The sequence below is a fragment of the Myotis yumanensis genome, unplaced genomic scaffold (genome assembly GCF_028538775.1).
Source record: "Myotis yumanensis isolate MYYU_CA2020_CCGP unplaced genomic scaffold, mMyoYum1.0.hap1 SCAF_3, whole genome shotgun sequence".
Classification (NCBI taxonomy): domain Eukaryota; kingdom Metazoa; phylum Chordata; class Mammalia; order Chiroptera; family Vespertilionidae; genus Myotis; species Myotis yumanensis.
This window is the reverse complement of record NW_027223754.1, coordinates 203,965,181-203,991,548: the sequence shown is the minus strand read 5'-3', so window position 1 is coordinate 203,991,548 and position 26,368 is coordinate 203,965,181. Positions and strand designations below refer to the sequence as shown.

The following is a 26,368-nucleotide window of genomic DNA, read 5'->3' as shown; positions in this document are numbered from 1 at the left end:
GTGACACACCATGGCCTCTGGGGGCAGCTGTGAGTCCTGCGGCCGGAGGGCAGGGTGCCTCCTGGGGGTGGCCACAGTGGAGGTCTAGAAGCCATACCAGACTAGGACTCATGCGGAAGCATCTGGGCTTCGATCTGCAAACAGTGGCGGCCTGCAAAGCCCTTTGTTCAGGAGAGTGACGGATCTCTTTGGACAATTTGCAGAGGAGACGAGAGGGAAGCCCCTGCCCTGGGTGGAAAACACCTCACTCCGGGAAAGTGAAGTAGGAGACACAGCCTGTGAGCCGTCAGGAGACGTGGCGTGGGTGATGCCCACATGAGTAAGACACACTCAGGGTTCGGGAGAAAGTGCTGATGCCGTGGGGTCCGGGCACAGTGGGTCTGAGGTGAGGGGGAGATGTTTGCCTGGGTGGACGGTGCTGGGTGCTGGTGGCAATGCACACAGCTGGTCTCATGTGGGCCTGGCCTTCCTGTACCTAACTTCTCCGTGCCTTCGTTTTTCGACCATAAGGCCATTGGTGCGCTCCTACTCAGAGGGTCACTGTGAGGATTAAAGAGCATAATTCAGAGCCTAAGATTGACTCCTTGGGAAGTGCTCTATGAATGGGAGTCATTTTCACCATTGCCTGTGAGGAGGTGGGGAATCCACTGAATGGAGATGCTGCCAAAGCTGAGCGTGGAGGGGAGCCACGGGAAGGGAGGAGCCACGGGAAGGGAGGAGCCACGGGAAGGGAGGAGCCAGCCAAAGCAGCTGGGAAACAGGGAAGAGGGCATCTTGGAGGCAGGAGGCAAGGCTGGGCGGGGAGGATGGAGGTGATGCTGCAGAGGCCATGGAAGACAGCAGAGGCACTCAGGGCCACTGTCTCCACAGGGGAATTTGCCCCCAGAGGACTCCTGGCAGCATGAGACATTTTTGCTGTCACACCTGGGCAGAGGGTGCTATTGTGTCTAGTGGGTAGAGGCCAGAGATGTCCCTAATGTCCTGCAGTGCACAGGGCACCCCACCCCACCCCCACCACGCTGTCCCCCGACAACAAAGAACTATCCAGCTCCAACACGTCGATAATGCGGAGACCGGGAACCCCTTCTCCAGAGCCGCGAGGCTTCGGGGTTTGACTGAGGTCCCACCACCAGCAGGTGCGTGACCTTGGCAAGTTCCTTCACCGCTCTGTGCCTCCATTTCCTCATCTGGAAAATGGGGATGATACCAGCAGCTTCCAGGGATGGTTGTCAGGCTTCCCGGAGTGAAGATACACACAGGGCCTAGAATAGAGGCTCACGGCGCATTAGCTATTCCTTGAGGTCAGGGTGTGAGGGCACGGCAGAAGCCACCTGACCTTGGAGTTTGGCACTGAGGGGCGGTTTCATTGGGGTAGAAAGGGGCCTGGCAGCCAGAGGCGAGGACTGTGGCGATGGGTGCATGGGAGTCGGGGCTGGCAGGGTGGATTGCCTTGTCCAAGGTGTAGCCATGGAGGGAAGAGGAGGACTGGCTGGTTATGGCTGCCTGGCCGAGTGGAAGGGACTTGCTTCACAGTTCACTTACGGATTGACGCTAGCCACAAGTTCTGTCGAATGCCCCAACCAGTGTCATGAAAATGGAAAATTTCAAAGCGACAGAGCTCGCCTGCAGCCTCACCACCTTAGCACGTAGCCATTTTCCATCTTGCCTGCCAGGACCATCGTGTTCACGGCGTTCTAGTCACACAGTGTCTCTTTCCTCTTGTTTTATGTCACATGAAATTGTCCCGTCAGCATTTTCCGTGGCGTTGCATCATTGTCACATTGATCATTTTTTCCCCCAAAATGAAGATAACCTCATTGTTTTTTCCTGGTTGTAAAAACGTTCCATGTTCTTTTTATTTTTATTTTTTAAAATGCAGTCAGTGCCACAGAGCCTGCAGGAGAACGCAGTAACCCCATGTCCCACCCACCCTTCAGAGCAGCCAGCTGAGCCCTTGGTGAACATCCTTCCAAACAAACCTTCGTACGTTGATCAGCGCGTTGACTCGTTAATGTTTTAAAGTGTAAACATGGCCATCGCTTAACTGTCGATTCCTTTTCCACCTCGAGGCGCAGGTTTCCTTGTTGTGGGGGTTGGGCTGGCTGTTTGGGAAGTTGGAAGGGGCTGTGGAAGGATACACACACCGGCAAAGGAACCAGAACGTTCTGGAAGCTGCTAGAAAGAGGAAGCATTGGGGGTGGGCTGTGTCTGTGTTTCCTGAGGCTGCTGTCACGAAGTGCCCCAGGCGGGGCGGCTTACACGACAGGGATGGGTTCTCGTGTAGTTCGGAGTCCGGGATCTGCGATCATGTGTGTCAGGGCCGGGCTCCCTCCCACGACCCGGGGAGGGTCCTTTCTTGCCTCCTCCCGGCTCCTCCTGGATGCCAGCCATCCTTGGTGCTCCTTGCGTGTAGACACGTCCCTCCGATCTTTACCTCCTTCGTCGCGTGCAGCCCTCCTCTTGTTCTCCATGTCTGTGTCTGCATTTACACTTCCTGTAAACTCCCAGGCGTCGGGTGAGGCCCCTCCACTCCAGCATTGCCTCGTCTTAGCTTGATTAAATCTGCAGACACTATTTCCCCTAAGGTCACTCACGCAGGTAACAGGGCTGAGGACTTCAACGTGTCTTTGTGGGGGACACACTTCAACCCATAATGTGTGGGTTCACCAGGGGGACGGAGGAGTAGGGTGGAGCGGCATGGACACCGTCTCAGGAACGAAAGGGAAGCCAGAGAGCAGGATAAACAGACAGATTCTGAGACTGAGAAAGGAGGTGAGGAAGGCTACTTCCTCCCGAAACTCATGTTCCTGTATTACAAACTTTACAGAGAGGCCCAGGATTCATCAGAGAGCCCAGCTGTTCATAAACCCCGCCAGGCCCCTTTCCCACAGTCGCCACGATATGCGGCTGCTGGTGGGACCCACGGGCCTCACGACAGCATCTGGTGTCATTCGCCACCAAAAGGTTGCAGGTTCAATTCACGGGCAGGTCACATACCCAGGATGCAGTTTCGATTCCCAGTTGGGGCACGTGCAGGAGCCAACTGATCAATGTTTCTCACATCTCTCTCTCTCTCTCTCCCTCCCTCCCTCCCCCTTCCTCTCTCTCTAAAAGCAATTTTAAAAAATTTTAAAAGACATACTTTTTTTTATTACATTTTAAAAAGTTTATACCCTTTAACCCAGTAATCCCACTTCTTAAATCTATTTTAAGGAGATAGTTTTAAAATTAGGCAGTGATTTTTGTGCAAAGATAAACGTGTGTGAAATATTGGAAATAGCCTATTTGATGAGAGTAGATGATTGGTTGATTTAATTATGATATGCTAGGGCCCCAGTGCACAAATTCGTGCACCTTGAAAGGAACTGTGGGCCATGAGGCTGCAGTAGGCACAGGGGCGGGTCTTGGCCCATCCTCCACACCCCCACCCAGCCCCTCCAGTTGTGGCCCCCAGCCCCCTGTCTCCCAGCAGCCCCACTCCTGTCACCACGGCTCCCACGTGCTGACGGCACTGGCCCCACTCCCACCCACTGATGGTGTGAAGCGATTGGGGCCAGCGCCAGCAGTGGGTGCGAGTGGAGCTGGTACTCTAAGCAGGTGTGAGCAGTGGCTGCTGCTCCAGTCACCCCTCAGGAGCAGGGGGAGGTGAAGAAGCCCGCAGGGGCAATCAGGGCCAGCAGCCACTGCTCACACCTGCTGATGGTACCAATTCGGGACCAGTGCCAGGCACCAGCAGTGGGTGCGAGCAGTGGCTCCAGTGCTGGCTGCGGGTGCAAGTGGGGTCGGCGCTGGCAGGAGGTGTGAGCAGTGGCTCTGGCGCTGGCAGCGGGTGCGAGCGCTGGGCAGGACCGTGGTGCACAGGAGCAAAGAATTTTCAGTAACCACCAGAGGCTTGCCCTGATGACAGTGACCAGCACCCTGCCTTGGTCTGGTGCCCCTGCTCACCTGCTCCACCATCCTGCGCGGCCAACAACCACCATGTTCCACACACACCCCCTGGTGGTCAGCACACATCATAGTGACCGGTTGTTCGGTTGTTCCACAGTTCGGGCTATTTGCATATTAGCCTTTTATTATATAGGATTCATTCAGGGACTACTAGGTAGCTAGTAGAAATGATAGTTTTGAAGATACTTTGAGAGTAGGTGAGGTGTTCACACTATAATATTATGTGGAAAGTAGCAAAGTAGTAATAGAAAGCACGAAATCCATTATGAGTATGAATGCATTTATATACATTAAAATACACAATTGGATTGTAATGGTTATTAGGGATTGTCTCTGAGTTGAAAATTACAGGCAATTTTATTTATTTCTTTGTGTTGTCCAAGTCTTTTTTTCTTCCTTTTGCCAAATGAACATGTATATTCCAGTAAAAGTCAGATAAAGGCGGAAAGTGGTTATGTTTTAATCCAGTGCTCCCTGTGTCACCAGATCCCTGCTGGAGACACACACCTGCCCCCCTTCCTCCCAGCGGAGTGGGCACAGGAGGCAGGAAGCTCAGGAAGCTCCACAGTGGCTTTGCCCGGTGCCCTGGGGCACACCACTGCCTTGCTGCAGGCCTCGGTTTCCCCATTTGTAAACTACGCTGGTTGGACTGGTCCGTTCTAAGAATGCAATAAGGACGTCGGCGTAATTATTCCAGGCTTCACACCCACCCTAACCCTAACCACAGAGTAACATGATTGACCATGGCCATGAGCGCTGTGTCAGCCATACCCATGGTGTCACAGACCACGTGGCTGCCTGGGGGCGAGTTCCGACTTAGCCGGAGACCTGACCATTTCCTTTGGGGTGAGCAGGTGATGTTCCTCCAGCATGTGCTCATTACGCCCATTTCCGGTGCCAGGCCCTGGGTGTGCGGTGAGGCCCAGCACCCGAAGCCCGTCCTTCCCTCTGGCTCCAGCGTAGGCAGGCCTTTCCCTGTAGAGGCATTGTCATTACCTTTGATTATTCTAAAGAGACACCGTTTATTTGAAGCTGAGTGTCTGACTCTGGATGTGCTCAGCAGGTCACGCCGTGTGAGTAAAGCCCCTGCGTGAGGCCGATTTTCTCCTGTGACTGTGAAGTGAGGAATCCAGGACCAGATGGGTCCTGGGCAGTGTGAGTCCAACAGTGTGTCAGTCCCCTGGTGCCGTGCAATGGGCTCCGGACCAGAAGGCCCGGGTTCAAACACAGCTCTCCTGCTTCTTGGCTTTGTAACCTGCGGAGATTCATAACTTCTCTGAGTTGCGGTGTTCCCATCTGTAAAATGGGGACATACATAGTCCCGGCCTTAACCAGGTCACTGTGAGGGCTAATCGGGATGGTGTCTGCAGAGGAACCTGAGCATGGACCCGGCCGTCGCATCAGCGCCCTTGCGTCTTCCTTGAAAGGGAAGAAGAGCCCGGCTGGTTGGCTCAGTGGTTGAGTGTCGACCTATGAGCCTGGAGGCCAGGGTTCGATTCCCAGTCCGGGCACATGCCTGGGTTGCAGGCTTGATTCCCAGTGTGGAGCGTGCAGGAGGCAGCCAATCAATGGTTTTCTCTCATCATTGATGTTTCTATCTCTCTCTCTCTCTCCATCTCTGAAATCAATAAAAACATATTTTTTAAAAAAAGAATATTATGAAAAATAAAAAGAAAGGGAAGCAGAAAGAAAATGAAAGTTGTTTTCAGTCATTTTACGTTGTGTGTGCAACTGACCCTCCGCATCCACACCCACCACCCCATCCCCATTGTGAACGGAGGGCTCCCGGGCAGTGGCCACACCGGCTCAGTGCTTTCCCAGCGGCCTGTGGCCGATGCATGGCACTCCGTCAGTGCACAGCGCAGTAACACTGCTGTTGGCCCCTCTCTCGCAGGTCCTTCAAGCCAGACTTCATCCTGGTCCGCCAGCATGCCTACAGCATGGCCCTGGGCGAAGACTACCGCAGCCTGGTCATCGGCCTGCAGTATGGAGGGCTGCCCGCCGTCAACTCCCTCTACTCCGTCTACAACTTCTGCAGCAAGCCCTGGGTGGTAGGTGGCGGCTAGGCTAACCCAGAGAGAGGTGGGGGCGATGGGAGGCCCTCCCAGGTCTGAAATGGGCCCGTTCCCCAACGCGGAGACCTCAGAATGAAAAGGCAGCTGAATGAGCAACTTGGATCCCAGTCCCCTTCTTGTAATGATTGCCTAACAAATATCATATAACACATACTATGATATAGTGGTGTCTTATAATGATATAGTGGTAAGAGGCAGTACCGTCCTGTCCTGACTAACATTCTGACATGTCACTGTTGTTAGCAGTAGGCACTGTTTATTGAGCACTGAGCAAGGACCAGAACATTGTACTGCCTGGCATTCGGTCCGTCATTATCACCTGCAGGTGGCTCGGAAAAGCTGAGAAACTCACCAAATCCAGGCGTGAAGCCAGAACTTGGGAGCCCTCTTTCCAACCCCCAAGACTTGATTTTCCCCACCTTTTATTCACTTGTTTCATTCATTCACTTGATGTAGTTGAGTCTCCATTTAGATGTTACCTGTAAGAGAGGCTTTCCCCAAAATACCACGCCTCCACTCCCCCAACTACGCCTAAATCCCTTTACTACCCTGCACGTTTCATCCTTGCAAGGCCCCTGTGAGGTTGGGTCCCTCGTTTTCTCAGTCCACAGACAAGGACACAGCAGTTCAGACACCTGATGTGGTTTCCCCAGGTTACCCAGAACGGAAGTGCAGGAGCAGGACTTTAAACCCAGAGTCTGTGCCATAAACTCCTATGCCACGTGCCTCTCTAGAAAGAAGGGTGCGGCAGGCAAGGGACATGTCGAGAATGTCAGCAGGTTGTGCTTGTGAGAGGCTGAGGATATAGGAAATGTGCACTGCAAGTTATTGAGCTGAACTCGGAGTGCCTGGCAGGAATGAAGGGGTTGATGCAGCCAGATGAAGGAGATGACAGATGCCCAGCCAAGGCCTGTGACCTTTTCCCCGTAGGCAGAGAGCAGCCACTGTAGCTCAGTTCAGAGCCATCAGACGCTCGAGCCCCGGGGTCATGGGGTGGCTCTGTCATATGGGATGACAGGTGTTGACCAATGTTCTCTCCTCTTCTCCCCTAGTTTTCTCAGCTCATTAAGATCTTCCACTCCCTGGGTCCTGAGAAGTTCCCGCTTGTGGAGCAGACCTTTTTCCCCAACCATAAGCCAATGGTGAGTGTCCTGTCTACGCTGCTTATTCTCGTGATCTGGAGTGACACGTGTCTGTGTTCTCCGTCCATTTGGATGGAGGAGGTGGGCCCGGGGTGGCTCTCCCGGGAAGAACCACAATGTCTTATGGGAACGCCCGGCTGTCCTAAGGGAAGAGTCCCCTCCGAGGGTGGGATTTAGGCCACAGGACGCATGACCAAGGGGGGCAGAGTTCCTTGGGACTTAAGGGGTTTGGGGCACACAAGGGGACAACTTGAACAAGCACGTGGGGGCCAAAGGTTGATAATAAGGGTGATCGATGTTTCAGAGGCGGGATGTTATTTTGTTTGTGCCTGCGCCGGACTTGGTTTCTTATGTTAATAAAAGCGGTAATATTTGACTGGCATGGATTGTTGAAGGGCAGTTTCCTTGTGTGTCCTCTTCACATTCCATCTTTTGAATACACTTGCGGTTGTCTCTGGGAAGTGGTCGGAGTATAACTGGGACAGCCCGAGGGCAGAGGTCACAGTCATTTTAAATGGGCTGGAGCGCTCTCCACCCCGTGGCTGGCACAGGTTGGGTGGGAGAGTCCTGGGCAGCTGGAAACGGCCCGAGACATGCCTGCTTGTGCGCTTGGTCACAGGAACCCAGGGCCGTACCTCCACTCGCCTCGGGAAGCACGGGAGTCTTGGAGAACAGGGTAGTTAATAGGGTATCAGAGGGTACCAGCTGGGGATGGTGGCCTTTGTGGACTTCCAAGCTCAGGCTGCTGAGCGGGACGATCCTATTTGGAGACACTGTTGGGTAGGACTGCAGGCTCCAGGTGGGAGCAGTCGATGCAGAGGTTTGCCATTGATTATCTCTCACTTGCATCCGATGCCGTGAGAGTCCTAGCATGCAGGATGTGCTGGTTGGAATAAGAAGGGCGTGTGGAACCCGGCACATTCCAGCAAAGTGTGACCACAGTGGGGAAATGGAGTGTTTATTGTCAAACCAGCCTGAGCGTGACTCCTCGCTCTGCCTGCTCACTAGATCCTGGGCAATGAATTCATATCTTTGAGTCTGAGCTCCCATCGCTGAAAACCACCGGTGATAGAGGAACAACCTCACTGGGTTGTTGAGATTTAATGAAACCCTGTGTGTTGAGTGCTGTGTGTGGCGTACGATAGGTGTTCAAAGTAGTGTCGCTTTAAAATACAAGCAAAGCTCTACCCTGGGACATTGTCAGCAATGGGGTGACAGTTGGGTGAAGGGTTTACAGCGTCCATTGGGGGTGACAGGCGGCTCTAAACTCTGGGCAGGCTTTGCCATCTACGGTGAGGCCTCATGAGTTCCTGGCATTGAACTCATGCCACACTCAGAATTCCAGGTAGGCGTTGACATCTTTGCAGTCTTGCCCTCCCGCTTCCACATGATTGAGATTCTGAGGAAGGAGACGGGCAGGCCAAGTCAGGGCTCCCATCTGGTAGTACCTGTAGCACTAACAGGTAACCAGGTAAAGATCCCAATTCTGTAGAAGGATGGAGAACTATGGACATGGAATCGGGGAGCAAGGGCGGGGCTGGAGGAGCAGCCAGGAGGAAATCTAAGAGGCCTCTCCTGAAATTCCCCCTGCCCGGGGAGGGACCGGGGCGGGCGGGTCCACGCCGTGGAGGTGAGTGGAGTGAGGGGAGTGTGCAGGGGCCTGGAGCCTGGAGCCAGGGCAGGCGGGACCCACCAGCTTCCAAGGCCCTCTGTGATCTGCATTCCCCGACGGCGGTCAGGACACAAGGAGGCGAGAGACGGCAGGTGTGTGATAGAAATAAAACCACTTTACTGTTTAGAATCAAGGACGCACTATAAAAAGTGAACATTATGCAACATTACAAGACAATATACATTCACGGAATATAAAATTCATAAATAACATGGAGGAAAACTGTAAACAGTGCTACAAAATTTAGCAACAAATACATTCCTTCCAGACAGGGTTTTCTCTGGTTGGTGTCTCTCCATCACTTCTGGGCCTCAGGACAGCAGACTGGCTGAGGGGGAAGGCGGGGGTGGAGGGCCTCGCAGCCGCTCCCCTCAGAGCATGACTCCGTCTCTAAGTTCCTCACGCCTCCCAAGAGCCACTTGGGAGGCTGCTGAAATCTACCTCTCCTGCCCGTCCCCATTGTGTTTTGCTTTTGCCATCAGATCTTCAAAGCATTTTCCTTGTGCCAAACTATTTTAGTGATATTTTTTTACTTTGGGCAGCTGGGAGCCAAGCACTTGGGTGTCATTGTGGGGGAATCCGTATTGGCCATCGTCAAACCCAGGATGACGGGCTGGGGCAGGGGAGGGTACGGTCTCCCTTGGTGTCTCTGAGACAGAACTGCCCCTATAAACAAATCATTTATTTCTTGAATTGCTCAGGAACCAGGGTATGAAAAATGGTGTTTGTGGGCTGTAGCCTGACCGCCGTTTGCATCTAGGGCTGGGTGAGGAGTCTCCCAGTATTTCCTGCCTTGCCACGGGGAGCATTGGACAGAGAGGCAGAGCCTGGCGGGCTTCCTGGAGAGGGAGGCAGAGAGATGGCCAGGGGTCACCAAGAGGTCTTGGAATTACAGCTCTCATGGCCCGGGATTTAGGAGAAATCATGGCTTCCCAATTGGCAAAGGGACTAGGGGAGGAAAGGAATGGGAATGGCCGGCAGACTGCCCGGGGCCAGTTGATACAGAGCAAGGACATGGAATTACTTGCCATATCCCCGCCTCCTGCCTCCTCCAGAGAGCACGGATGCTGACCGAGAGGGGGCCGGAGGGGCCTCAGCGCCGGCTCCTTCTAGCTTCCCCGGTTCACCAGTCCAGCCGCCTATGCCACAGAAGCATTTACCCTCCGTTCCACTGTAGAATTTGATTCGGGAAAATGGTGGCATATGGGTTTCATTTCTTTTTCTCTTAAACACAATGTACACATATTACAGCCTACACATGATAAGATTTAGCAAAATAAAACGTTCACAATATGATTGAAATACAGAAGTGCCTCAGCTACATAAATGACTTTAAATTATACAGTCAGTGAACAGGTGAAATAAACAAAGCTATAGCTTATGGAAAGCTCCACAGACGCCCTCTGGCAACATCGCTTTGCAAAGGACCCTTCTTTGCCCAGGACCTGCTGTCCTCCTCACTGGGGGCCGGGCACATGGGCCTGTGGTTCTGCCCTCTGGTCTGCAGGGAAACCTCAGATGACTCGTGCCCAGGCCCCACCCCACGTCCCTGCCGGGTGAGTGGAGGGACCCCACCAGGGACCGAGAATGGTCCGATGCCTCGTGGAGGGGAGGCTGATGTCCACCTGTGGGTAGGGGAACTTGTACAGGTTGGATTAGGGGTTCCACCTTGTAAGCCTTTGAGGCTGAAATCAAAATCTTAAAAAACATCAAGTCTGAGGCTCACCCCTTAAAAGACTGCTGACCGCAGCTCCTTCTGCTCACACTGCCCCCTGGGGACGGCAAGGCCTCTGTTTCCTGCGTGCCAAATGTCACGACCACAAGGTGAAAGGTACAAGGCAGTGGACTTGATCCTAAGGAAGCCAGGTGCCTGTACTGTCCCCCCCTCCCCGGGGTTCTGCCAAGCACCCTGCCTGGGCATTTGCGTGTGCGTGCGAGACATCACACCGTGTCGCCTGCCTTTTGTTCTGTGTCAGTGAGCAGCTCCGTTTCCTAAAGCGGAATGAACTGAAGATACAGATACTAATAGAGGATAAATACCCATGATCTGGAAAAAGGAGAGCAGTCATGTTCCATGTCACTATCCTCCCACCCCCCCCACCCCCCATTCTGAAATATATATGATCGCCTGCTCTCCGTATCTCATCTCAGCACTAACATTTAAAATACTTTTATTTAACTGGAGAGTTTATATTATAGTTTTATTCCAAAAAACACAACAAAAGAAAACCCCCTACAGCCGATGGCAGAGTCAGGCTTCCCCAGTGACCACCCATTTAAGCCCGTGAGGTGAGGCCCCCAGGAAGTGGCCTTCACCCACCCGTGAGCTGGGAAAGACAAGCCGACCCCGGGAAGCTGGCCATCTGGCCTTGGCAGGGCACCGCAGCCTTCCCTCCTGAGCCCAGCCCCGGACCCACACTAACTCGCGTCTCCCACCGGAGCCCAGCCAGTAAGGCAGTTAAATGAAGGCCCTGAACATGAAGCGGGAGAGAAGGACAGGGGCAGAGGTCAGGTGACCCCAGATAGAGGAATGCTGAGGGTGTTCAGAATCTCAAACTTTAATTAAAATGAAAAAAAGAAAAGAAAATGTCAACTTGGAATGTCATGATTTTCTTCCAACAAGCAACAACAAAATAGAAGAGATTAAACTATTGGTGTATTTAACAGCATGGAACAGAATTCTGTGTCCTGTAAAAAAAAAAATCAGCTTATGTCCCCGTGTGGGTATATGCAAATGTGTATACAAACACAGCCTCCTCGGTGAGCTGAACGTTACCTTGGAAATAGTATTCTCTAACCAAGTCTACATGGCTACAGCTGTGGATAGTGTATATGGTGTGTGTATTTTTCCAATTTACATAAGGGCAAGTTCCTGGCCACGTTGACCAAAGAGTTCTCCAGGAGGGAATCTCGGGGGAGGCGGGGAAAGGAAAGACATTCGTCTCGGTTTTCACCGGAGCTTTGGTACAAGGCAGGCAAATAGCCTCCTGACCTCAGGCAGATGTTTAAGTCTTCACCGGACTAAGAAAGTTCTGTTATTGCAGCCCGGCTGTTTGCTCCAGACTCAGAGACATCTGGTCTACCCGAGCATCACGGGACTGGGGGGATTGTGTGTGCTGCATTCTCTCAGACCCTCTCTCACGGTTCCTCCCTGCCCCCTGCGCCTCTTACATGAGAGACACACAGACAGACATAGTCTGGTTGGAACATGCAGTAGCATCCCTCAGTGTATAAGATCTTCCGCATACCTTGAGTCTAGCTGGTTGCTACCCTTGACTGATACTCAAACAGTTGGCTTTCAGCAGCGACCTTGTCTGTGTCCTTTCTGGGCTGGGATGGAGGAGAAGGGCAGAGGGAGGAGGGTCTAGGAGATGCTGGGGGCAGGGAGGCGAGGAAGAAAGTGGGGTAGGCATTACAGTGCCCACGTAGGGTAGTTTTTTGATTTTTGTTTTCCTAAAAAAATATAGATTATGTTATCACGAAGAGGAGGAGTGTACATTCCTCATTCTCTCTGGCATGGCACCAAAAATTCCTGGGTGGAAACAGGGGATGTCAAAACCAAAAAGAAGGCGTGGGGTGGGGCCAGGAGGATGTTTCTGAATAAACTCCATATGACAGCACAGACTTTGCTTTAAGTGTTCGAAGTGCTAAATTTGCGAGAAAAACAGGCACTAATTTCATTGTCATCATTTGGGAAGAGTTAGTGTCCGAGGGAAGCTCAGCGGGAAGGGAGGGTGGTGAGGCGGGGCAGGGCCTGGCGCTCAGGGGTCTGTGGCATTGATGATGGTTTTGTCTGGGGGGGCCCATCCTCGGTACCAGCTGCAGGAGCCACCCTTCTGCCGGATGCAGGCGTAGTGTTTGGTCTGGTGGCCAGGGTAGCCGAAACTCGCGGCCATGTCGGTCCAGACACACTCGTTCTTGGAGCTGACGAAGCAAGGCGGGTAGTAGCAGGTCTTGATCTGCAATTAGGTAACAGCCGTCGGTTAGCAGACTCTGCCATGGCGGATGCAGGCCTGATGCCCGCCCAAGGCAGGACTCCTCAGAACCTGGGACCACGGCAGGGGGACCCCAGCCACCGCGGTCCCTTGGTAAAAATAACGTACTACTGGCTAACTCTTACTGAGCACCTACTGTGCGCCAGACATTCTGCTAAAAGCTGTGCTATGCTCTTCTCTTTCATTCTGATAACAGCTGTCTCTCCCTTTTACAAATATGGAAATAGAGGCTCAGAGAGGTTAAGCAACTGAATGGCGCAGCCAGGTCACACAGCCAGAAAGGGGTAGCATTAGACATTTGAGAGAGCTTCTCCCTCTCCAGTGGCAACAAGCCAGGATGGGCGATCTCAGTTCTTGTAGGGAATTGAGGAAGCGGATTAAAGCATAAACTTTAGGAGTCCAGCTGCCCTAGGCTGGTCATCAGTCGTAGCGAGCTGTGTGACTTAGGGCAAGTTACTTAGGGTCTTGGAGCCTCTAGTTCCTCATCTGCAAAACGGGGAGGATAGTAATAAAAACTGCAGAGTTGTTTTGAGAGTCACTTGAGAGAACAACCCAACTCCCTCCCACAGCAGGAAGGCTGCGAGCCTTGTCCCTGTGCCTGGGTCAAGGGGTTGGGCCTGGCTCAAGAGTCATGTTCTGTCCTGTGTGGCCTCCTCCCCTCCCCCCCAGGGTAGAGCCGCCAATGAGTCAGCTGCTCGAATGAGCCCACTTGGCACCACTTGGCAGGACCTGCCAGTGTAAGGACCCTGTACCTGCCACCAACGTGAGCCGAGGGGGGTGGCCAGGGAAGCTGAAGGGCCCTTGTGCCCCAGCAACTGCCAAGGGGGCAGCACAGATGGACGGAGGCAGCGGATTGCAGCAAGAAGGCACTCTGCTCTCGCCTTCTCCGCTCCTCGGCCTGGGGGACAGCATTCCTTCTACCCCCTGCTCAGACCTGCCCCTCTGCCCCGGCCCCTCCTCACTCCCTTCCCCGCACCAGGGCCCAGCACCCAGTGCAGCAGGAGCTGGTTTTTCTGGGGCTGCGAGCCAGCACCCCCCACCCCCACCTGCCTGTCCCGGGGCTTACCTTGCAGTTACAACCCAGGTGATACCGATAGTTCAGCCCCTTGCGCTGGGAGATGGTGAGCTGGTCCCACCGCTCCACGAAGTTGCACAGTCCTATGTACACCTTCCCATCGAAGATCCGGCCTGGAGGAGGAGAGAGGGCGGCAGAGGCAGAGTTGTTTTGGGGGAGCCCAGCAGAAGGGGAAGAAGCCACACCTCCTGAGTCCCCACCGTGGGCCAGGTACTGTGCTCATTTTACGCTTCCGTCCTGAAATTGTATTATTTTATATTCTCCCACACCTTTGAAAATGGACTGAATCCCCGTTTTCCCGATGGGGAAAACCAACTCAGAGAGGTCACTCAGACCATGGAGCTGGTTCTAGGGGCCAGCTCTTCACTTCCCACATCAGCAGCTTCGGGCTCTGGTTTTGTTATTTCCTTTCCTACACTGACGGCCTAAAGGGGGAGGGGTGAGTTTCAAAGACAGATCATAGACTGACTGTGAGGTGGAGAGGAGCGGGGACTGGCGACCCCTTTTCATTTACAGCAGCGCGGAGACCCCAAAACCAGGGGATCTCCTCCACAGGGTCTGGGGTGGAGCTGAGACAAAGCCAGCCTGGGTGCAGCAGCCTCAGGTGAATGAGAACCATCTGCCCTCAACCCTACACGCTCCCCACAGTTCACTGGGCGCAGGCAGAGGTCCTCGGGACCCTTCTGGTCAGCCACTCCTCCTCCGTCCTTCTGAAGTGAAGGACCCGTGGGCCTTGGCCAAACCCCGGCCCAGCTGCTAATTGGCCGTTACCTGTCAGCAGGTACTGGTACTTGTTGACCTCCAGCTTCACGCCACAGAGACTCTCGGAAGCTTCCGTGTGGATGTACTGCACGTGGGGCATCTTTGTGAAACCCCGGTACATCTGTGGGCGGGAGGAAAGTTGTGAGAGGAGGACCCGGGCTCCGGAGCCCGCTGTCACGTGGTCCACAGCAGCGGTTCTCAACCTGTGGGTCGCGACCCCTTTGGGCAGTCAAACGACCCTTTCACAGGGGTCGCCTAAGACCACCCTGCATATCAGATATTTATATTACGATTCATAACAGTAGCAACATTACAGTTATGAAGTAGCAGCGAAAATAATTTTACGGTTGGGTCACAACATGAGGAACTGTATTTAAAGGGCCAGAAGGTTGAGAACCACTGGTCTACTGGAATCCGATTCCCCCGATCGGTCGTCGCGAGGCCGGTCACCAACCCACCCACCCCAGGTCCTTCGCTCCGGATGAGGCCACCTCGTCTCCTCCCGACTGAGCCGGCATTGGCGGCTGCCCAGAGAAGCCTTCCCGTCCAGCCTGTCGCACTTCCCATTCCAACCCCCCACAAGTGCTCCTCCAAGGACACCCCTTTCTGGAAATCCACAGATGGCTTTGCTGTGAAAGGGGTCTTCCCTGCCTCCCCAACCTCAGGGCCTGAGCTCCGCCCCAGAAGGCAGCCAGCCAGCATTCTCTTGATGTCTTGGTGACATGCCCAGTGTATGAAAGCTTACATTCTCACATTCCCTCACTGTCTCCTCCTAGGAACCTTAGGAGGCAGGTACTCCTGTACCCATTTTACAGACGAGGGAGGGGGAGCTCAGAGAAATTCTGTTTGGCGAAAGTTGAACTCAAGCCCAAGGTTCACCATGCTTTTATTCCTCTGACCGTCGACTGAGAGCACTGGTTCTTTCACCCCAGATAAAGCACAAAAGCATGCACACAGCTCCTAGGTGTTTAACTAAACCCTCTATCATGGTCAAACAGCTGATATTTGGGCATTTTTGTCTACAACATAATCTAATACAGTAGTTCCCAACTGCAGGCGATGTGATCCCCAGCCCAGGAGATACTTGGCAATGTCCGGAGCATTTTTGCTTGCCGCAGCCAGGAGGTGGGGTGGAGGGGTTGCTTTTGGTGGATGGAGCCAGGGATGTTGCTAAATATCCTATGATCTACGAGACACCCCCCCCGCCCCCCCCCCCCCCCCGAGCAAAGAGTTATCCTGGCCCCAGATGTCAACAGTACCAAGGCTGAGAAATTCTCCTCTAATCCCAACCCACTTAAACCCATGACAGCCCTATGAGGCAGGCACTGTTATATCCATTTTATAGATGAGGAGCCTGAGGCCCAGGGAGGTTCATGGCTTGCCTGAGGCCACACAGTTGGTAGATGGCAGAGGTAGGGGTCCAAGCAGGGGACTGTGTTCCAGAGTCCATGCTCTTAGCCATTATCCTATACCCCCCCCCCCCCCCCCACACACACACACACACAGCACATTCACAAGTTCATGCTCAGGAAACTGGTACAGGGAACTGCCTGGTGACCACTGCACCTGCTCTGTCAGCGTGCGCTCAGCCACTGGTGTGAACGTGATGGAGTCTGAATCCCCTCGGTGCCTCCAGGTCAAGTCCACGAGGGTTACTGGGTCCGGATCTGTCACTGAACTCTGTGCCTGGGAGCTGCTGGGGGTGGGATGGGCACCGAGGGGCTGCCCCGTCCCACGATCCCTCCAGTGCTCAGAACACACAGGCCCTGGGTGCTGGTGGTCTCTGGACGGATCCCAAGGGTTTGCAGTAGGACAGAGCCTCTCCAGGGGCGCCTGGCATGCCTTATTCACTTACTGGTGGGAATTAATAAAAAGCCCAACCTCATCTCATTGGTGTCTCACCCAAGGGCCTCCCATTTGGTCTGATGGGCTATTTGTTTTCCCTCCTTGTCTTCTTTTAAGTGGCGAGCAGCCAGCGGGGTAGGTGGTCACTAGGAGCTCTGCAGTCAGAAGGGGTCTGTCGGGGGGACGGAGCTTGGGAGCCCTGCCTTCGGGAGGGGAGCGCTCTGGTGATTGTGTGCAGCCAGCAGTGCAGATGGTTCTCATTCACCTGGCCTCCCTTCCTAATCCTCTCCTCCCGAGACAGCTGCCGGGGGAGACGCCGCCAGGCGCACGAAGTGCTGTCCATGTGCGGTGTTCCGTTATGCCGTGGGGAGCAGGGCCCCCCACTTCCTCAGTGCTAGGTGGCGCCTCTCCGGCTTCAGCGGGAACCGTGCTCAGGAGTGCTGCTGTGTGCCTCCACCCAGGGTGGCCTTCTGTGCCCAGTGCCTTCTCGCTTTGGGGTGGAGGACCCCTGAGTGTTGGGCCAATCTTTCAACCCAGGCCTCGCTCTAGGTCTGTCTTTCAGGCCTCGTCCATTGGAGCCTCAGTTCATTCCCTGTGGGTCTTCCCCCTTCATCTCCTCTCTGCTTTGTGGTGAGAATCGGCCCCTGCTTAGAGTCCCGTGACTTTGCTGCTCAGGAAGAGCTGGACCCGTCAAACCCAGCCTAGCTTCGCCTCTGATCTTGAATTTGCAGGAGCCTTATGTTAACACGGCTCTAGCACTGGCACGCAGTCAGACTGTAATGTATGTGTCCCAAGTGATCGCATCTGACAAACTCAGTGCTGCCTGGTGGGGTCCGTTCTGAAGATAACAATATGTTAAATGTATCATAACGGCGTATTTTACTCCTTCTGTTGTCTTTTCTTTATATTAGTCCTATCTTTACCTACATATTGATCCTAAAGGGTCCTTAGATCTGCAGTCATAGAGACCCAGAATTGGCTTGACAAATTTAGGAGGGTTACAATAGGCTTATCATGTCCTGAAGTCTGAGAATTGGAGGATCAGAACTGAAAAGGATGCTAAAGGTAACCTAATCTAGCCAGTGCAGTGGAGGATTAATGGTAAACCTGGGTTTCTGGAGACGGTCTTGTTGCTGTCTTGTGTGAGCCACGTGGACAGCGACTCAGTTTCTTCATCTGGGAAATGGGGCAGCGCACTTACTCCACAAGATGCTGTTGAGAATTAAGTGACTTAGAATAGCACCCAGTGCACAACATTCCGTAGAAGTCGCTTAAAACCAGGTATACTACAGTTCACAAGGAGCGGGGGAAGGGTTTGGTCCCCTTCCCACGTGTCTTTGCCCAACCTCCTCTCTTCGCGCCCATAGTTAGAGCTGGCGTGGAACTTCAGGCGTAAGCAAGTTGTTCCTTCTCTCCCCCAGCTTTACTGAGGCATCGTTGACCAATAGAAAGGGTGTGTATTTAAGGTGTACAATGTGCTGTGTTGATAGATGTGTACCTGGTGAAGTGATGGCCACAATCCAGCTAGTTAGCACATCCGTCCCCTCCTAGCGTTCCTTCTGGGTGTGAGACAGCTCTGAAGTTCTGCTCTCAGCAAACCCACAGTATACAACCCGCACTGGTAGCCAGAGTCCCCGTGCTGGGCCTCAGCTCCCCAGCATCCTTTCGTCCTGCAAAGCTGAAACTTTGTACCCATTTCCCCCACCTCCCAGCCACCAGTGACCACCATTCTACTCTCTGCCTCGAAGAGTTTGACTTTTTCCGATTCCACATCAGAGTGAGACCGTGCAGTGTTTCTTTCTGTGTCTGTCTTATTTGACTTAGCATGCCTTCCAGGTTCATCCTGTTGTTACAAGGGACAAGATGTCCTTTTTTAAAGCTGAATGCTATTCCATTGTGCATGGGCATGTGGGTGTGTGTGTGTGTGTGTGTGTGTGAGAGAGAGAGAGAGAGAGAGAGAGAGAGATTCTACAAGGCCCTGGGCTCCCACCTGGGTAGTATCTACACAAGGTTGCAAGAAGTTCACTTCCGTTGGGGTGAAGGGACACAGTGTGAGGAAAATGTTTCTGAGTCTGAGGGCATCTGTCAGTATTTCTCTGAGTCTGAGGGCATCTGTCAGTATTTCTCTGGTGCCCACGCAAGACCACTGTGCTGCACGCAAGCTCATTTACAGATCAAGCAACCAAGTTTGCAGCTACTGCCCGACTGGGACCAGGTGCATGGCCTTCCTCTCACAGACTGCTGTCTGGCTGGGGAGGCCAAGCCTGAGAGTAGAGCCCGTCCCTGCACAGGACTAATGGGACCCAGACTACAAAGAGTCCCAGGCAGAGGGAGGAAGGGAGGCTGTGTGCTGGGGAGGGGGTGTCAGAGGCTGGAGCCGGAACTTCAAAGGCGAGACTCTGCTATTGCTCATCCCATCAGACAAACCGCCAAAGGAAGGAAGCCCCCGGGGTCCAAGCGTTCCAATCGCCCAGCGGATCTGTCTATCTATCCTGCCAGAGTCAGGACCTGCACAGCTTCCCCGTGGGATGCGCTGGGACATATTGTCCCCACGTGCTGTCCCTGCAGCTGGCCTGAGAGCATGTCTCTGCGGCACCAGCGGCAGCCCCTGGCAGCAGACTGCTTTCCCATGGTCCTGATAGGAGAGGCGGGTCCCCATAGATTACAGCGGCCACTTCTGGAAACTTCCACCTTTGCACCGCAGCCCCGGGGCTCAGCTCCTGCTAATCTCCACGTTTGGGTTTGCAATGAGCTCCCTCAACATTCTAAGAGCGCCCCCCACCCATCACCACCATGCACCGTGGGTCTCTGCACACTGGAGATGTGTCCCAGAGGCCATCCAGAGGCTCTGGAGTGAGCATATGGGAGAGGGGCTGCCTGTCTTTCATCTGGGTGAGAGGGTTTTGTTTGCGGCCGGGGGAGTGGGGGAGTGACTTTGAGAATGAAGAGAGAGGCCCAACAGGGTGACTTGACTTTTCAGGTTCTCCAAGTTCCCGTAGGCCTGCTTTAAGGGATCCGTCGCTCCCCCAATCTCTGGGTAGATGCTAATCCACTAGAATAAAGCGCCCAGGGACCCGTGCCAAAGCCCATGCAGGCGGGCCTCCCAGCCTCTCCCCCTTCCCTCCTACAAAGATGTTTTTGTTACACTCTTTGCAGGATGTTGCAAGTCAAGAGTTACACTGCTGCATGGCAAACCCACAAACTCCAGCGAACCTCTCTGTTCCCTGGGGGACTGAGTACAAACGGGGTGGGGGGCAATGATGCACCCTGCTGCTGCTCCATCTCTCTGGCAGGAGTGTTGGGGGGTCATGTAAAGAACACACGGACTGGGAAGGAATCCGACACCTCGGTGAGGGGACCGGAGCTGCTTTTCATTAACGCCCGCCCCTGAGTAAATCATTTCCCTTCGGGTCCCTCAGAAATAAAGGAGCCACGTGATGCCCTAATGCCCAGCACCTGGTCAGGAGCCTGGGCGGAGGCTGGCGCATGGACTGCAGAGGACCAGCGTCCTGGGAGTGGGGGTGGGTGGCTCTGAAGCTGATGGGCGAGCAAATGTTATTTGGCCTCCAAACACCTCCCCCGCCTCAGTGGCTGGTCTGACATCCCAGAGGAGAAATAGGACATCTGCCCAGAGGAAGGGCCTCTGGCCATGCGTCGGGCCCTGAAGGAAGGAGGGGAGCCGGGAAAACCTAGGAGTCACGGGCTCCCACCCTCTCCTGGCATAGAGAGTCTCCGTGTGCAGGACGGTGACAGGGCGGGCAGGGGATGAGCTTCCTAAGCCTCCGCCCTGTCGGACCTGCCTGGAGCTGCGCAGTGGGTTTCTGGGTTGTTGTTGCTCTTCTCGGTCCCCCCTCCGCCCACTGTTCTCTCTGGCCATCGGAAGACATAAGCGGGTCCCATGACCGCGCTCGGGCAGCCAAGGGCAGCCGGCCAGGCCTGACTCTGGACATTACATAACCAGGAGGCTGTGAATGTTTCCAAATCAAAGCAGCAGGTTCTACCCCCACTTAAGAGTGAGGCCCTCAGGTCTGCCTCGGGGATGGACAGGTGCCTCCCGGGGCTCTGCGCCCGCCCTCACTGCTGGGGATGCAGGCGTGAGCAGGGAGGAAAGGGGCTGGCAGTTCCCGGGGACCTGAGTGCACCCATCTTGAACTTCTGATTCGTCACCCTGGGTCTCCTCTCCCCGCCGGCCTGCAGTTCCTAAACGCAGGGGCCCTGCTTTCCCAGGAGCCTCCACGGCTCCTGGCCTCCAGCGCTGCCCACAGGGAGGTGCTTACAGAGGTGGCTGATGGGCCAGCTGCCACATCATCCAGCTCCTGAAGCAGCTCCTGTTTAGAAGGAACGTGGCCAGTGTCCCAGCATCTGGAAAGGCCTCAACCATAGGGCCCTTTGGGGTACAGCCCACCCCGCGCTGTTAACACCGGGCAAAACCCAGGCCCAGGCGAGGGAGGGCTCCAAGGTCAGCGAGCTCCTCAGGAGTGGAGCTGAGCCCAGGACGCAGGTTCCCTAGACTTTGAATCTTTTCCTTAGGCGGCTCCTTAGTGTGCGCACAGTGGGACCATGCTCGGGACAACGCTTAGCTGTATGAATAAGCCCAGCAAATGATGCTAACTAGCTGGGACGCAAGAAGACAAGGAAAACTGGGAAAAGAGGTCAGAGGGCAGAGTTCCTGTCCCCTGATGAGGTTTCTGTGACCAGCACAAGCTCAATGTAAAGCGTTGAGGAGAAAACCTCAGTTGCAACGTCAGTGGCTGCACAAGACGCGTGGGCACGGTTGAAACGCAAAGTCAGGGCTTGAAAGAGCCGTGAGACAGTCTGGCCGAACCTCCTCATTGTACAGATGGGGAGACCGAGGCCCAGCGACGGCTCCCAGGGAGCTGGCCGAGGTCTCATGGTTACCAGGTAACGAGGCTGTTTGCTGTCTGGATCCAGAGCCCAGCCTCAGAGGGACCCCACCTGCTCAGGCTCTGGGATGAAGCAGCCACCGTCCCCGCCCCGCTTCCCGCCCATCCCCTGCTGCTGGCTCAGCAACACCCTCTCCAGCCAGGCGGAAGGACTGGGGCTGGGCCTCGGGCTCAGATACTGAGCGAACACACACCAACCCTGCCCCCACGGGCCAGGCCTCTTCTGGCAGAACCAACCCAGAAAGCCTCCTGAAGCCGGGCTGCTGTCACTCACCTTCATCTGCTTGATGGTGTAGATCAGCGTGCCGTAGGGCCCCTCCTTCACCAGCTTCTTCCCCACCACTCTGGCCCGGATCACTGCAGAGAGAGGCAAGACGAGACAGGGAGGAGGTTAGGGAGGCCTGAACCACATCATGCACCACATCTCGGGTGCCCGTCCAGCCCCCAGGGGGCCGGGCATTGCTTTCTTACCGTTGAGCCAACTTGAATGGGTACCTGTGTATATTAGAGCAAGAACTCAGATGAGGGACACTGGGCGAGGAGTGGGGGGTAGGGGAGGAGGGGGCGCAGGGAAGGCAGTTATTACTCGGGTTAATCACTCCAACGTTCATAGTCGCCGCCCACGAAATTCTACCCCCAGAGGAGTCTCTGGACTCTGTTCCACCACAATCCGAAATCGACTTCGCATGTTAGAGCTTCGCGCCCTCCCTCCATTGCCCATCCAACTTCGCATGGTCTCCCAGAGTTACTCTCTTTCTACCAGGACCTCTTCCTGAGCCTCTTTTGGGGTTCTCCCTTTGTATGTGTAAATTCACTTGTCCTGCAGGTCTGCAGAGCTGCCATGCACCCCAGCCTCCCTTCCTGCCCCAGTCAGCATCTTGATGGGATCCTGGGTACCCGGCACTCAGACGGCCAAGGATGCAGTGGCCTGTCACTCATGAGGGTGTGGTGGGGGCAGTGCTGGGGAGTGTGGGCTCAGGAGCCCACTGAGCTGCTCCCATCCCAGTTCTGCTCTGCACGGCTGTTAGGACTGTGGGCCTGTGACTTTGTTTCTGGCCTCCAGTTTCCTCCTCTAACGAAACCAGGACACCAGGGGCACCAGTCTCCTGAAGGGAAGGGACCAGGCAAGACAGTGCGTGTGAAGCGCTTGGCACCGTGTCCTGGCTGTGGTGTATGTAGCATGAATGTTACTTTCACCGTGATTATCATCATTGCCCAAAACAGAATGAATGGACTGACCACAGAAGGACTGTTTCCAGAAAAATAGCTCCCGTTTATTGCACACCTACTTTGCGCAGTAGTACCTCTCACTTCTTCACTTCTCACAACCACCCGACAAGGGGGGTGTTAGCATCCACATTACATAGATGAGGAAACAGACAGAGAAGTGAAGCCACCTCCTCTTTCTGATTGTAAAGAGAGTGTAACTCCACCCATGTCAGGGTATGGGAATGAGGATTAAACAAAAGATCCCATGAAATTTCTTACTATCGCGTCTGGGAGAAAGAAGGTGGCGCTCAGTCAATATTGCGAGTCTATAAATACGAAAGTCATCAGACAGAACCAGGGTGACAGTACTGGGAACAGAAGAGAGGAGTTGACTTTGAGATCATATACGAAGCTGGGCTTTCTCCTTTTTACTTTTAGTGAAAAAGAAGCTAGTCTTAAGCTGGCGGGAGGCGAGGGGGGGGGGGGGGTTGGGGGGGGGGAGTGAGGGGGTGCCACAGGGCAGAGTCTGCATTAAGGGGGTCTAGATGCTAAGACCTTGACCGGAATGGAATGGATTTTGCATGAATAGCAGCTATGCTTTGAATCACAAATTGAACACACACACACACACACACACACACACACACCTGGTAGCTCCATGATCCTTCCCCATTTGGGATGTCCCACCATCTTTCTCAACTCATCACCTCTAATCTCATAAAAATGTATGACATCACCAGTTAGGAGAACAAACGTTGCCCATCCGTTCACACCATGAACATGGATTTCTGTATATTTCCTGGGAACCAGTTCCCCCATCCCAAGTGGATTCTGTCCTGTCCCTTCCCACATGAACTCGGATCCTACTTTCCCAGGCACACGTGAAGTCCGGACTCGGGTGAATTAACGGCCCCTCCAGCCCTGCTTGCCAGGGATGGCAGCCCACGGAGCCCATTGGCAAAGTGAGCCATTGAGCGTAGGCAGCTCGACTGGGGAGGCGGCGAGCGGCTGCTTCCAAGTCTACTGTAGAAACGAGAGGTTGGCAGGACCCCAGGCTGGGCTCCCCCAAGATCCTGCCTGCGCCTCTGCGTCCAACTTCACAGCAGCATCCTCGGCAGGGAGCCATCCTCCCAGAGGCCGGGACGGTTTCCTCCGCACGGACTCCCACGGGCAGGTTGTAGCAGCTTAACTGCTGGAGCAGAAAGCACAGCTGCCAGCACTTTCCTATGGGCTCTTCCTGAATTCATTTGGCTCCCTCTTCTCCTGCTTCATCAACACAGAAAGAAGGTAAACCAGGGAGTGAGTCTTTGCCTGGGGGGATATAGCAGAAGTCCTTTAAATAGCAACAGCTACTTTTCCTGGCTCCCGGAATGGCTTGGCTTCATTTGGACATAGCATGTCATCAGCAGACCTGTCCCGTAAGGCTGGGTACTTCAGTTCCTTCCTTACCCCGAAATGGCCCGCCTGGAACCTTCTCACCGGAGACTAGCTCAGTGAAAAGAGAGCGCATTTTGTAGTCAGGGAGCCACATCTGAGTTTGAGTTCCACCCGCCTGTGTCCCCAGAGTGCTTTCCTCCTAAATCTGTCTGATTGTCTTGGCCCGGTGCCCCTCACGTGGCTCACAAGTGATGTGCTTATTACTAAAGGAGCAGAAAGACGGCAGAGATAGCATCGAGGAGCCAGGGCCCCGGAGCCTGACTGCCCGGGTTCAAATCCCAGCACTGGCACTGTGTGACCTCAGGGAAATGGCGAAACCTTTCTGTGCCTTCATTTCCTAACCTCTAAAATGGGAGTGATGGTAGCGGTACCTCGTCAGGTTTCTGTGAGGGTTATGAGCAAGCACTGAGAACAGTGGTGGCCCAGCCCAAGCCCCAGGCGTCGTCTGTCCCCGTTGTTAACATTGCCGCCACTACCGTGACTCCCATCGTCACTGGTCCATCCTGGGCACCTTCGGGCTTCCAGCATGCCCTGTGAGCTGCAGCCCGGGGGTTCATCTCAGGATGTGAAGAAAGGCAAGCTCATCAGAATACTGTGGCCTTGCAAAGTGTCAGGGAGAGATTGGGGGAGGGGAGCACTCATGACTGATCTGAACACAAGTGCCTGGAGCACCCACTTTTCCACAGACAGCTGTCCCCTCTCATCACCGCGTGTCACCCAAGTGCAGACTGCCAGGGTCATAGTCCAGCGTTTTCCTTACAACAGAGCTGCACTAAAGTTAAACAACATTCTACCTCCTAAATAGGCTCGCAAAGTCCTTCCAAAGTCAAGTCTCTGGCCAACTCCAGATCCGCCTATTTGGTCTGTGAATGTAATATGTCTTTATTTGCTTCAGTTTCTCCTCTGCAATTCAACTGTGTGCTGTTTTGTACTTTCCTTTTGGCAACAAGCATGCTGCTCCCAAGGCATTCGCTGTCCTGGGGGCCACGGTGGGCAGGAGACGTATGGGTAGGTCACGGTGCCTGGGGGCCACGGTGGGCAGGGGGGGTGTGAGCGGGTCATGGTGCTCCAACAACAGACGTTTCCAGACCCGGAGCTGGCGGCACATCGGGCGTTTCCGCCACCTTGATGTGGCGGCTGGAAGCCAGCTTTATAGATTGGCGGGCTGACACCGGGTTTTTCTTTATTCTCCCTCTTGCTGGAGAGCGGCCCACGCTGTCCACCCAGTGTCCTCTGGCAGCTACACCAACATGGGTGTGAACCGGGTCGGTATCCGGCGAACTGGGTTGGGTGCTGGGAGGGTGACAACAAGAAATCGAAGCCTCGTTTCCTGCCTTCGCAGAGCACTGTCCGGTGGGAAGCCCGAGTTTAAAAGCTCCTGCTAGAGGGCTGGTGGCCAAGGTGCCGAGCACTAGTCAGAGGAGCGGGTGAGGTTGCAGCCTGAACCTCAGACTCAGAGCCTCTCATGCTCCTGGGAGGGAATCTGGGCTTTTGGGGGGAATGGAGCTCAAAAGCAAACAGAGTAAAAGAGTTTTTTAACTTGAAAGTGCCTGAGAAGAAACTGGCCAGGCTGTGTGTGCTTATGTAAAAAGATACTTTGTAACCCTGAAGCTCAAGCAGAGGGCACACTGTCATGTTGCTGATGGCGATTCCCTGTAGATTCTTAAATGTGCTGATCGGAGGAAGACAGCAGGGACCTGAAAGAGGAAGGAAGGGTGCCTGCAACCCAGCTCCTCTAATGGTCGCTTCGTGTTTATTTCCCTGTCATCGTCATCGCAGGGTGGCAAAGGAAGGGTCCTTTCTGAGGCCAGAAGCTCATGGCAAAGATGATAAGCAGGTGACCCCTCAGCAGGGAGGCCCACAGCCCACCTGGCTCAGCCGCTGAGCAGGTCCCTGGCCCTCTGCACCCTGCGTGTCAGTCAGTCCTCCGAGGGCAGGCCCGGCTCCACTGCTCCTCAGCTGCCCACCTGCTGGTCAGCCTCCGCTCCGTGCATTTCGTTACAGCACATCAGTAAGTCTAGAGGAGAGGGAAGGAGCTGCAGCTACCGCTTACCGAGCCCCTCTATGCGCCAGGCAGTACGAACATGTCATCTCACTTGTGGCTATTACTGTCCCTATTTTCCAACGGTGGAGAAGAGGATCAGGTATCCTGAGGGCGGTTTTGCATCCCAAGGGGGAAAAAAATCGGTGGGTCCCCCAGGAAAGTGGACTCCTTAGAAACCTTTCCATGGGACTAGTACTGATTGCAAAAGAGGTCATCGTTTTTCCGCACCTCCCACCCCCACTGTCAGCTCTGCTAAGGAT

At 54.4% G+C, this 26,368-nt stretch overlaps 2 protein-coding genes across 2 annotated transcripts in view; one reads left to right on the top strand and one right to left on the bottom strand.

Moving 5' to 3' along the window:
* SYN3 (synapsin III) overlaps positions 1 to 26,368 on the top strand; it is a 362,492-nt gene that overhangs the window by 91,345 nt on the left and 244,779 nt on the right. Inside the window, exons 4-5 of the mRNA XM_070410991.1 lie at positions 5,843 to 5,999; positions 7,076 to 7,165. Of these exons, the coding sequence (XP_070267092.1) occupies positions 5,843 to 5,999; positions 7,076 to 7,165 (247 nt within the window). The remainder of the gene's footprint in view (positions 1 to 5,842; positions 6,000 to 7,075; positions 7,166 to 26,368) is intronic.
* The window catches only part of TIMP3 (TIMP metallopeptidase inhibitor 3), a 54,061-nt gene continuing 36,625 nt past the window's right edge, over positions 8,933 to 26,368 (bottom strand). Inside the window, exons 2-5 of the mRNA XM_070410996.1 lie at positions 21,693 to 21,775; positions 14,679 to 14,790; positions 13,899 to 14,020; positions 8,933 to 12,796 (exon numbers count right to left, since the gene is read on the bottom strand). Coding sequence (XP_070267097.1) covers positions 12,599 to 12,796; positions 13,899 to 14,020; positions 14,679 to 14,790; positions 21,693 to 21,775 — 515 coding nt within the window. The 3' untranslated portion in view covers positions 8,933 to 12,598. The remainder of the gene's footprint in view (positions 12,797 to 13,898; positions 14,021 to 14,678; positions 14,791 to 21,692; positions 21,776 to 26,368) is intronic.